A 12,415-nucleotide genomic window follows, 5' to 3' on the forward strand; every position below is an offset into this window, starting at 1 on the left:
GAGGAAACAGTATTATTATGTGCAGGAGACGGAGGATGGATGAAGTGTTGCGCAGGTGGATAGAGCAGCCACAAAGCCCTGAGATTAAATCAGCAAATCTCTAACACTAGTCAGGCCACTTCTGGAGCAGTTCCAGGTACCACAAGTAAGTAGATGCAACTCTACAATTCTATGATTCTACGAAAAACAAAAAATGCAATCAAATGGCAATAGGTTCAGGGAAGCAAAATGGAAGATGGTCAGGGGTATGGAAAACAAGTCCTATCAGAAAAGGTTGAAGGACCTGGGTTTGCTTAGCCTGGAGAAAAAAAGAGGGAGGAGCTGGGAGGGTATAATGCTACTCTTCAAGCCTTGGAAGAGCTATCACACAGAAGGAAAAGACTTGCTTTTTGATGCACAAAAGGGCAGGACTAGATCTAATGGGCTTAATTTACATGAGTTTTGCCTTTCGTTGAGCACAAGGAGAAGCTTATTAGCAGTAAAAGTGATTCAACGATGGAACCAGTGCTTTTTTTAGGGGGTTTGCAAGGGTACTATGTACCCGGCACCTCTTTTTGTTGTTGTTAAAAAGGGTAGCACTTGCTGTAACAACTTCATGGTGAGTAAAGGTAACAACTTCATGTAACAACTTCATGGTGAGTAAAGGTAAGGGGACTCCTGACCATTAGGTCCAGTCATGACCAACTCTGGGGTTGCGACGCTCATCTCGCTTTATTGGCCGAGGGAGCCGGCGTACAGCTTCCGGGTCACGTGGCCAGCATGACTAAGCCGCTTCTGGCGAACCAGAGCAGCGCACGGAAACGCCATTTACCTTCCCACCGGAGCAGTACCTATCTATCTACTTGCACTTTGACGTGCTTTCGAACTGCTAGGTTGGCAGGAGCAACGGGAGCTCAGCCCGTCGCGGGGATTTGAACCGCTGACCTTCTGATCGGCAAGCTCTAGGCTCTGTGGTTTATACCATAGCGCCACCCATATCATGGTGAGTACCAGCACCTTTTTCCTAGAAAAAAGCACTGAATGAAGCCATTTATGCAAGGGAAGGTGAGCTCTCCCTTGCTGGATGCCTTTAAGAAAAGATTTGATGACTATCTGTTAGAGATGTTGTAGGACCAGATGGGCTACCAGGCCCACTACAACTCTACAATAGGAATTCTAGGTTGTGAGAGGCAAGCACACAAAGTCTAAAACATTCAGGCATGTGCACATGTGCAATTCCATAAACTTTTGAGAAATCCTAATAACCTCACCCAACATTGCAAGGACTAAAGAAGAAGAAGAAGCTATTATAAAGAAGAAGAAGAAGAAGAAGAAGAAGAAGAAGAAGAAGAAGAAGAAGAAGCTAGAATCAATGGAGATACATCAAGGCATAGCCAGGATTCATTTTAGGGGAGGGGGCAGGTTTTATGGGGGGGGAGTCAAGTTATCTGTGATGCAATTGGTCAGTTAGTTTTTTTATTTCTTTACTTGATGGGGGGGATCTGTCTCCCCTGCACCCCCAGCTACATGCATGCTCTAGTAAAGGTAAAAGGTAAAGGACCCCTGGATGGTTAGGTCCAGTTGACTTCAACTATGGGGTGCAGTGCTCACCTCCGCTTTCAGGCAAAGAGAGCCGGCATTTGTCCACAGACAGCTTTCTGGGTCATGTGGCCAGCAAGACTAAACCACTTCTGGCGCAACGGGACACTGAAACCAGAGCAGCGCACGGAAACACCATTTACCTTCCTGATGGAAACCAGAGCGCACGGAAACACTGTTTACCTCCCCGCTTCAGTGATACCTATTTATCTACTCACACTGGGTTGCTTTTGAACTGCTAGGTTGGCAGGAGCTGGGACAGAGCAATGGGAGCTCACCCCGTTGCGGGGATTTGAACCACCAACTTTCTGATCAGCAAGCCCAAGAGGCTCAGTGGTTTAGACCACAGCACCACCCTACAATACTCTAGTATGAATTGAAAGCAGTGGCCTCATACCTACTGGGAAAGCCAGGGGTAGAGAAACGGGACCAAATAAATATGTGGAACGGAAAGCAGGATAGCCAGAAGATCTACCTGTGAACCCTTGGAAATGTCTTGTGCAAAATTGCAGTAGCTTTCCGAAGTATTCCGTGCAGAGGGAAATAACAAGTATTCTTGTTATTTGTGGTGGGAGGAGAAGTGGGAATGTGGGAACGGGAAAAAGAGAACAAAGACATTATGCTTTTAAAATACACCTTTATATTATTGTGCTACTTGCAGAATTAACTGCCCTGAAAGTCTGGCAGGCACAGAAGAAGTGGAGCTACAAAACAACTTAAGTTAAACAAACACACTTTCTGCCCGCAGGCTCTTGAAAAGGTAAACTAAAACTAATTATAACATAGCTATAATGACAGCTGTATGGACTTTTAACAGTGTAATCTTACACATTTATATTAAGAAGCATGTGCCACCATTTTCAAGACGGCTTTCTCCCATGCAAATATTTATCGGGCTGTAGCTGAAGTACCCTCCTTTGCAAAACAGAATGCTTACGGCTCAAGGTCTCTCTAAAGCTGAAATAATATTTCTAGTATGGCAATTGTGAGAAGAAAAAAGGATTGTCGTGTTTCATCGGAAAGCACAATACATTCTGACAATAGAGAACAGAAAAGAGCTGTTGGCAAAAGGTCAGAGATGTTAATGGAGATGAGAGACAAGTTCCAGGAATTGGTGGTGGTTGTTTTGGTCTGATCAAGATTCAGAAGGATTAAGTTAGCAAAGACTGGAAACCTGCTCCTGCAAATTTAGCACACAGTATCAATGCATCAGAGTATGTGGATCAGAGTATCTACATGGAGTATGTGGATCATGCATACCACTGCCCTCTACTGTGTGTAATCAAAACAGCAACGATTCTATTTATTGGAAAGAGCCAATAACTGTATTTATTCGAACTAAAATTTTGCAAAGCGACATGTTGCTTTAGCTAAAATAGCAGAGGGACCACTATTGCAAGCAATATAAAAGGGTAAATGCAATCAAATTCATTTCTTTTAAAAGCGGATGTAGAATGAAAAGACAAAAAAAAACCTGGGGTGGGAAGAGAAAGGTGTACTTGCCCTGCATAAATCATTAAGAGAGAAAGACTATATCTCAAACTATTTTCCTTAAGTTTGGTTTGTACTGTAGATAGTTATCTCCTGACTGCAAATGGGACCCCTGTCACTATGAAACAAAGATGTTCATTCTGCTTGGAACTCTTCCAAAGAAAACCATCTAGAAGAATTTATCTCTGTGCGCAATGACTGCACAGTGTCTGCTATTGGTATTGATAGGAATTGAGCCAACATAAATATGCCAATAGGACAAGTGATAATTTGTTTAACAGAATTTGCACACCACTTAATTGTAAAAAAAAATAATCCAAGTGTTTTACATAAAACAACCAAAAAGCAATACAGCTCAATGTCAATGGGCAGGGAGTTCCACAGTGTAGGTGTTACCACGCAAAAAAGACTCATTTCTTACAAGTGCAGAACGACCATCACGTGCCACATGTAGAAGTTCTGGTTCTGCTGATCTCAGTGGGGAAATATACGTAAGGCAATATTTCTAGAAAACTGGTCCCAACCTGCTAAGGGCTTTATATACCAAAAGAATCATTCATCTATATGATTTTCCGCACTTGAACTAGCCTCTTGTTAAGACTGATTAATTGCTTAGATTATCAAACAATATTTGTATTATTCACGCAGTTTCAAAAAAGAAACAACAAAACCACTCTCACAAACATGATTAAAAGAGTAGTATTATGGATTGATGGATTGATTGATTGATTGATTGATTGCGTGTGTGTGTGTGTGTGTATCTCCACTACAGTCATACCTCATGTTAAGTCTGCTTCATGTTACGTTCTTTCAGGTTACGTCCCGTGGCAACCTGGAAGTACCGGAAAGGGTTACTTCTGGGTTTCGCCACATGCGCAGAAGTGCAAAATGACGTCACACGCATGCGCAGAAGTGGCAAATCGCAACCCGCGCATGCGCAGACACGCCGCTGCGGGTTGTGCTCTTTTCATGTTGCGAACGGGGCTCCAGAACAGATCCGGTTCGCAAGCAGTGGTACCACTGTATGGGTTAAGAAGTGTCTTAAGTGGAATGTTAAAATTAAATCAGTGAAAATAATATATAAGGGTGAACATTGCCTCAAAATAACACAATGAGTCATCTCCACACTTCAAGCCAGGGTTCGCCAACATGGTGCCCACAAGCACTAGTTCACTTGCCAGTACCTCCTATTTAGCTCATGAAAAGTGAAAGTAAATAGCCCCTCATAAATCCAAAATGCTCAAGGGACTGTTTCCTCTTCTTGCTCAGTTTCCACTGTCTCAGCCTGTCCAACACTGAGCATGTCCCCTTAAGCATGGCCACGTTTCATTAGATGCAAGGAGCAGATACCCACCTTCCATTCTGAATACAGAGGTGCAACGAGCTCATCTCTGTTAACAAACATGGCAGTGGCAGGAGGAGGTGCCATTCCTCTGCACTGATGAAGGGGCTGATTGGGGAGTGGGACACATCTGTACAATGTGGCAGTCCTGCGTCTTTTTAGAAGTGGTGACCATTTTCTATTATGCTTCAAACACACACACACACACCATGTCAGCAGTTCCTCAAAATCCCAAAAGTGCCCACTGGCTCAGAAAGGCTGAGGACCCCTGCTATAAGGTGTAGAACTTACTGTCCATCCGATTTCTCATTAGACTTGTGGAATGTGATTCAGCTGACTCACTTCTAACAACAGGACTGCAGCTGTGACCCTATAATTCATAAATACGTATGTACACATTCATCTCTCTCTTTTATCACTCTCACTTCACCCAACGTTCTGTCCAAACCTGCCCACAACTTAACCTCTCATGTGCGTTGAGCATGTGCAGAAGCACCTTATGACTAACACAGGCCACAAAAGTACATTTTAAATAAAATCAACAAAAGCACTTGCTAGATCAGGGGTCGGCAAACTTTTTGAGCAGGGGGGCTGGTCCACTGTCCCTCAGACCTTGTAGGGAGCCAGACTATATTTTGGAAGAAAAACAAATGAACGAATTCCTATGCCCCACAAATAACCCAGGGATGCATTTTAAATAAAAGGGCATATTCTACTCATGTAAAAACATGCTGATTCCCACCAAGCATTCAAAACAAGCCGTTTCTTATCCTTTCTACCCCAAATTTGGCATAGACCATCCTCAAGACTAGCCCTCTTACAATGACAAGCTTCAGTTTGTTGAACCATTTTCTATCTGTACAAAGCTGAACCCTCCTCCACCCACAATTTATCATTATAATGGCATAATGCAATTCAGCCAACTCGCCCTGAACATAGGGTCATAACTGGCTTATACCTAATCTAATAAAATCCTGGATTTAAAGTACGCCATTTATTTTCAGCCCTGTTCCTTCCCCCTACCTGCATCTTACAATGAATACAGGTCAACACGGTACCAGGGCTTTATGGACTTGGGTTGTTTTGGGAGACCTTAGTTGCTTTCAGTAGTCTATGCTCTGTTGTAGATTTCCTTAGTAGGCATCAAATCTCTCCAGAGAAAGGCACTACATTTTTTTTTTCTGATTAGTTGGCAAATGAATAATTGAAGAAGCAAATGGTTGAAATCACTTAAGATGCTTTTAGGCATCCCGTTGCCAATATGGGACAAATTTGACACAAGCACTGATGTGGCTTCCCATATGTATTGTAGTTCTCCCTTCTGTGGTGATCCTTCTTCCACTATAATACATTGCACTGGTTTCTGAAGATATTAACTTTTCCATGTGATTTTGATGAAAAACAGAGAAATTGGTTTTCTCTCTCTCTCCCTCTCTCCTTTATGCAGTTTAGAAATACAAGGACTTTTGCCATTTTGACTCCTGTACAAACAGCACAAAGATATTTCAAGAACCAAAGGCTCATTTATTATATGCATAATAAACTTAATATGTGCCCAGTTCTAGCCTGCCTCCTCTACTTCTGGGTGAATTCTGCACCTGCACACCTGCTGAAGTATCACTCCTCAAAATCCTCTGTTCAGTTATGCTTGGACTACTGCAATGCACTCTACATGGGGCTGCTGTTGAAGGTGACCCGGAAACGACAACTAATCCAAAATGCGGCAGCAAGACTGGTGACTGGGAGTGGCCGCCGAGACCATATAACACCGGTCCTGAAAGACCTACATTGGCTCCCAGTACATTTCCAAGCACAATTCAAAGTGTTGGTGCTGACGTTTAAAGCCCTAAACGGCCTCGGCCCAGTATACCTGAAGGAGCATCTCCACCCCTATCGTTCAGCCCGGACACTGAGGTTAAGTACTGATGGCCTTCTGGAGGTTCCCTCCCTGCGAGAAGTGAGGTGACAGGGAACCAGGCAGAGGGCCTTCTCAGTAGTGGCACCCGTCATGTGGAATGCCCTCTCATCAGATGTCAAGGAAATAAACAACTAATTGGCTTTTAGAAAACATCTGAAGGCAGTTCTGTTTAGGGAAGTTTTTAATGTTTGATTTTTATCATGTTTTTCATATTCTGCTGGGAGTCACCCAGAGTGGCTGGGAAGGCCCAGCGCCCAGCCAGATGGGTGGGGTATAAGTAATAATTTTTTGTTGTTGTTGTTAAGATCCGGTGGCTTCCCATGGTTGAAAACATCTCCTTGGACTTTTATCCATCAAGAATGTGATAGCCAGGCCAAATTCAAGGTGTTATCATTGTTATAGAAAGTCCGTAACAGCATACTAGCCCCATATATGCTTACTCAACAACAGTGATCCATGGAATTGACATTTATTTATTTATTTATTTATTTATTTATTTAATAAATATACTGCCATATACCTGGAGGTCTCAGGGTGGTTCCCCAAACAAGATCAATGTATAAAACTACAATATATATAATCAAAATAAAAACAACAACCCAGTAACACCTGCCCCCCAAAAGAACCACATTTTAAAAGGGAATAGGATGTCAATCAAATCAACCAAAGGCCTGGTTAAAAAGGAATGTTTTTTGCTTGGTGCCTAAAGGTGCATAATGAAGGCACCAGGCGAACATTTATAAGAAGAGCATTCCACAGATGGGGAGCCACTGCAGAGAAGGCCCTTTCTCGTGTTGCCACCCTCCAGACCTCTTTGATGAGGAAGCACATGAAGAAGAGCCTCTGAAGATGATCTCAGAGTCTGGGTAGCTTCATATGGAAAGAGGCGGTCCTTGATGTATTGCAGTCATTTAAGGCTTTATGGGTCAAATCCAGCACTTTGAATTGGGCCCAGAAACTAATTGGTAGACAGTGCAGTCGGACCAGGATCGGTGTAATATGCTCAAACCATGTTGCTCCGGTGAGCAACCTGGCCGCTGAATTCTGCACTTTTACAAGTACCACATAATGTTTGTTCCACATTTGTAATGAGCCAATATTTTAGTGTGGCAACTCCTATACCCTGGAACTCCCTGCCCATTGACAGGCAGCAGGGGCAGACTTTGGTCTTTCAAATTATCAGTGGGCAACCTGTGTAAGGTCAAAATTTGGCGCACACACCCAACTTCTGTTCTGCTCAATTCTCTGCATCATAGTTGTGATGCCCTGCATGTAAATCACTTTCAGGTGCCTCATGGGAAGTGATTCATAAAAAAAGATGTGACAGCATCACATTAGTTAGGCCTTAATATGAACTCCCTCTCAGTCTCATGTCTGATAGGCAAGGATGCACCAGAGCTAAGCTTACAATATGCTGAGAAGAACCTGATGCTGCAATCAGATGTTTGCTCCCCAAAATTATGATGCCAAGTTGCACTGAGCAAAGCCATAGTTTGCACAAGCATGAAGATTGATCATGAAAGATAACCTTTGACTTAATCCTGTGAGAAGCTTAAATCTACTTTTACTGCAGCCTAAGGTTGTAATTATGAGCAGTGGATGAATTCTACCATGATGAGAGGATGCCATGATAGAGTGGTCGTGTTTAATGAGAAGGAATTTAAAACAGAACCATCAAACTGAATTGGAGCTTTCAGCACCCTGTAAAGCAGGCATAGGCAAACTCTGCCCTCCAGATGTTTTGGGACTACAACTCCCATCATCCCTGACCACTAGTCCTGTTAGCTAGGGAAGATGGGAGCTGTAGTCCCAAAACATCTGGAGGGCCGAGTGTGCCTATGTCTGCTGTAATGTGTAAGAAGATGACTTCTTAAAAGTAAAACATGGTAGCAATGCAGGAGATGCAAGAGGTTGAAGTCAGAATAAAGTTAGCTTCTCCTTGCTGCTAATCTGGTAGGGGAAGCAAACATATATTCCGGCAAGGTCAACCCTAACTGATGGGTGCTTGCATTCCTAACTCAACAATTCATTGCTAGATTAATTATGAATTCTCCAACTCAGGGTCATTGACATGCGGGAGGGACGCATCCTTTCTTTGATGGAATTTCTCACTTTGCTACAGTAAAGCAATCAGATTTTCTCTTAAGGGCTTATGGCCTGAAAATAATTATAAGCCTACCCAAATGTATTCTGTTGATAATACAGGAAGCATGAGTATTCACTGGGTATCACCATGAGTGGCACTGATTCAACTTGCTGGCCATTTTTGAGTCAAATTTTATTGTATAGTAAAACATATAGCTTTACAATGGATCGTAGACAGCCAGACAGATTCACAATACCAGTATATCAATATAACACATTAGATTATTGGCCACTCCTATGCTGCCCTGGGAATGCGCACCAAATCACTGCATTAAAGGAGTAACAGTTATGCACTGGACTGGAAAAGGGTGAGGGAGTGAAAGAAAACCAGTGGAGGTGACAAGAAGCAGCAATAGAGATTTCAGGAGGAGATGTGGGCTGGCACCAGTATCTAGCAGCCCCCCTGCCAGGTCATAGGCCTTAAAAGGTAAAGGTAAAGGTACCCCTGCCCGTACGGGCCAGTCTTGACAGACTCTGGGGTTGGTGCGCCCATCTCACTCAAGAGGCCGGGGGCCAGCGCTGTCCGGAGACACTTCCGGGTCACGTGGCCAGCGTGACAAAGCTGCATCTGGCGAGCCAGAGCCGCACACGGACAAGTGTCAAATGGTGCCGATTCCTGATACTGTATCATGTGAATACCACTAACTCTGAAACAAAATGTAACATGTAGTAACTACTAATAGCTGTGTTGGGAATGTTACACATTGCTGTAGGCCATAAACTTACGCTATTCCCAACTGCTTATAGAGGAAAATCCTCTGAAATCAATAGTTTTTCTCCATGATTGCATTCTGGCTTAGAGAAATGCCTCTCCTGGCTTGCATTCTTCTCTTTCCAGCGGGCTTCTGCCAGTGACACATTTAGAAAGGTTTTTTTTTATTAAAAAAGTGGGCATGTACTTTTAAAAATCAAGAACGAATGGCTTCCTAAAGACTTTTCACTTCATCCTCCCCCTGCCCCACTCCATGTTAGGGCTTTCCAGGAGTCATAAAACAGAACAGCATGTTCACCTCTCCCATTACAGAACAGCATGATGTGCCACTTAGTTACATTTTTACTCAACCACCACAGTCAAAATATGCACACAGTGAAAGGCAAGGGCTTTTAGGCTCACAGTTCCAGCTCTTTCTTTTATCACCAACACTTTTTCATTGCACTTGTGTCACTTTTTATTTTATTTTTTCAAATTAAAGTGGTTTGCATACTCAGTCTGGAATAATGCATCTTCAGGACAAAGGCAGTTTCCTGATCAGTCTGTTTTTACCCCACCACAAATTAACTGTCAACTACTATCACCCAGTGCAGGCAAATAAGCTATAGGCAATAGTCACCATAGCCTGAGCACCTGCATCTTTCGCTTACATTCCTGCAAGGGTTATAAAAAATGCAACCTTCTTGCAGGGGGTGCCAACTTGAAAGAAATATTGGGGGGACCAGGTGTGGCACATGCACACCATTTGAATGGCAATGCCCATCAACTTGGGGGGGGGGGCAACCCCCTCAAATATTTTATTGGTGGGGCCAAAGGGACCTCTGCCCCTAGGAGGTTTGGCTCTTGTGCCTTCTTGCAAGAAAACATACTTCCACATTCTTGCTTCATTCACCTGCTGCTGCCATTTACTCCTTGGCTCTCAACTGATTGCTCTCTGACACTCTGTGAGATTTCCTACTGATCATGTTTAAGCCGTGTGTGAAAGGTGGCCTGGAAAACCAAAACCAAACGGAAAGAAAGCAAGCCCAGACCCCAAACGCCCTGCAAGGTAAGAACATTTTATTTTCCTATCATCCTCCTAGTCAGCGTCCCGTCCTTCCCTGATTCCTTCTGAAGCCAGCCTTGGCACAGGGAGACCCGGCTGCCGCGGGACTTGTTGAAAGCACTTGTTCGACACTCCAGGCAGGGAGGGGAAGCGAAATCCTACAGGTGACGGCGGCCCCGGATCCCAAGGCTGACCTGGCCGCGCCGCCACGCGCGATCTCCAGGAGAGGTCCTTGGCGGAGAGGCCCAGCTCGGCTCCCAGTGGAAGCAGCCGGGGAGAAGAGGCGAGGCTCCGCCCGGGCCACGGGGGCTCCTCCCCGCCCGGCGCCCCCTTGACGCAACCACGCCAGCCGGCAAGTCCCCCGGCGGAGACCTCGTCCCTTCCCCTGCGGCAGCCACTTGACCTCCTTCACCAGCAACCCTTCCCTGCTGCCGGGGCCCTGCACGCCCTGTCCGTCCCTCCGGCCTGCCTGCCTGCCTGCGTGACGCGCCGCCTCCGCCGCGAGGCGCCTCGGGTGCAGTGAGCGAGGCCGGCCCGGGGTTGGCCCGCCAGAGAGGCAGGGCGAGAAAGCCAGCGAGCGAGCAGCCCGCGCGCGCGCGCCATCCTCCTCCTCGCCTCCACACCTAGCAACAGCGCTGACAGGACGCAGCCGCCGCCGCTGCAGCGGGAGGAGGAGGAAGCGGAATGGCTGCCTCGCCGGCGGCGGCAGCGGCGGCTTCTCCCTCCCTCCCCTCCCTCCCCACACAGCCCTGACAGCCAGAGCCGGGGCGGAAGCAGCAGGCGGCGTGCTGGACTCGTCCTCCTCCTCCTCCTCCCTCCGGGTCTCTCGGCGCGCCGCGGCTGCCAAGGCAAACTCCGGCGCCTTTGCAACAGCCCCGGGGCTGCACGCGCCACGCCAGCCACCCGGCGGCCGAGTAGCTCAGGCACCCAACTCGCCAAGCAGCCGCCGCCGCCGCCGCCCCTCCCCGCACAACACACCCACCCTCGTGCCTGCCGCCCCTCACCCGCCGCCCCTGCCCTCCCATTCATCCCCGGCGGCAGCCTCGCCCGCCAGTCCCCCAGACGCTTCACCCCACACACCCGACGCCCCTCCCCGCTCGGCACTCCCAGCCGCTCCCGCCCACCCGCCGTTCTAGCGTGGTTGGGGGTCTCTGCCCGCCGCCCCCCTCCTCCGCCCCACGCCCACGCGCCTGCCGGGGTGGGTAGTTGGGGGGGGGGAAAGCCCGACCCTCTCGCTCACCCACCGATATGGTTGTCCTCGATGTGCTCGATGAGCTCGGCCAGGGTTGGGAAGGGCAGCCCGCAGCCCCCGAAGCGGCAGGTATTGGAGAAGAAGGAGGCGGCGGCGATGCCTGTCATGGTGTTACATGGAGGTTTTCGCCCCTCTCCGCCCTGCGGTGCCTACTCTGCCAGGGCCGCCGCCGGCGGGAAAGGGAGAAACCGGACAGAGAGGAGAGGAGATGGGGAGAGAGAGAGAGAGAGGGAGGGAGGGAGGCTGGGGGTTGGGACGAGGAGGAGGTGGCGGCAGCGGCTGCAGCGTCGGGAGCGGCGGAGGGGAGGGACGGGCTGCTGGGTGGGGGGAGATGAGGCAGGCGCAGCTGGGAGGAGGGACCATTGCCGCACTGGAACAGCTGGGCAACCCCTGCCGTCGCCGCCTGACTCCGCAGCGGGAGCCAGAGACCCAGGCCACGCTCGGCGGAGGCGGGCAACCCACACGACTCCTCGGCACTGCCTGGGGAACCGGAGCGGCGGCGAGGGGGGGGGGGCGCTGCACAACAGTTGGGGGTGTGTCTTGTCCCCTCTCAACTTCGGAGGATCTACTACGGCAACTTCTGAACGCAGCACAGATACAGCGGCATGGGGGGGGGGGGGGTTGCGAGGGGGTGGGAGAAACCTCGAAGCTGCCCTCTGAAAAATCTGAACCTCGATCGAGTTGGAGCCAAGCCTGGTTTACAGCTTATTGCTGGTGCCTCTTCTCCTAGGCCTGGGCAACCGGCATTTTTAAAAATATAAATAATGGAATATATGCAACTTGCGGTGTGTATGTGTGTACATGTATGAGCATAAGGGAACAGCGGTGCCAACTTGAATAAAATATTTTGAGGGGCAGGCAGGTAAGCCCTGTCCCCCCCCCCCCAGCACAATCAGATCACATGGTATGCACACCATTTGAATGGTAGTCTT

At 47.7% G+C, this 12,415-nt stretch overlaps 1 protein-coding gene across 1 annotated transcript in view; it reads right to left on the minus strand.

The window, feature by feature from the left end:
* JAZF1 (JAZF zinc finger 1) overlaps positions 1-11,901 on the minus strand; it is a 134,045-nt gene extending 122,144 nt beyond the window's left edge. The window contains exon 1 of the mRNA XM_083706095.1: positions 11,476-11,901. Within this exon, the coding sequence (XP_083562221.1) occupies positions 11,476-11,590 (115 nt within the window). The 5' untranslated portion in view covers positions 11,591-11,901. The remainder of the gene's footprint in view (positions 1-11,475) is intronic.
* Positions 11,902-12,415: the final 514 nt, after the last annotated feature.

Source organism: Podarcis gaigeae (assembly GCF_964106915.1).
Source record: "Podarcis gaigeae genome assembly, chromosome: 12".
NCBI lineage: Eukaryota > Metazoa > Chordata > Lepidosauria > Squamata > Lacertidae > Podarcis > Podarcis gaigeae.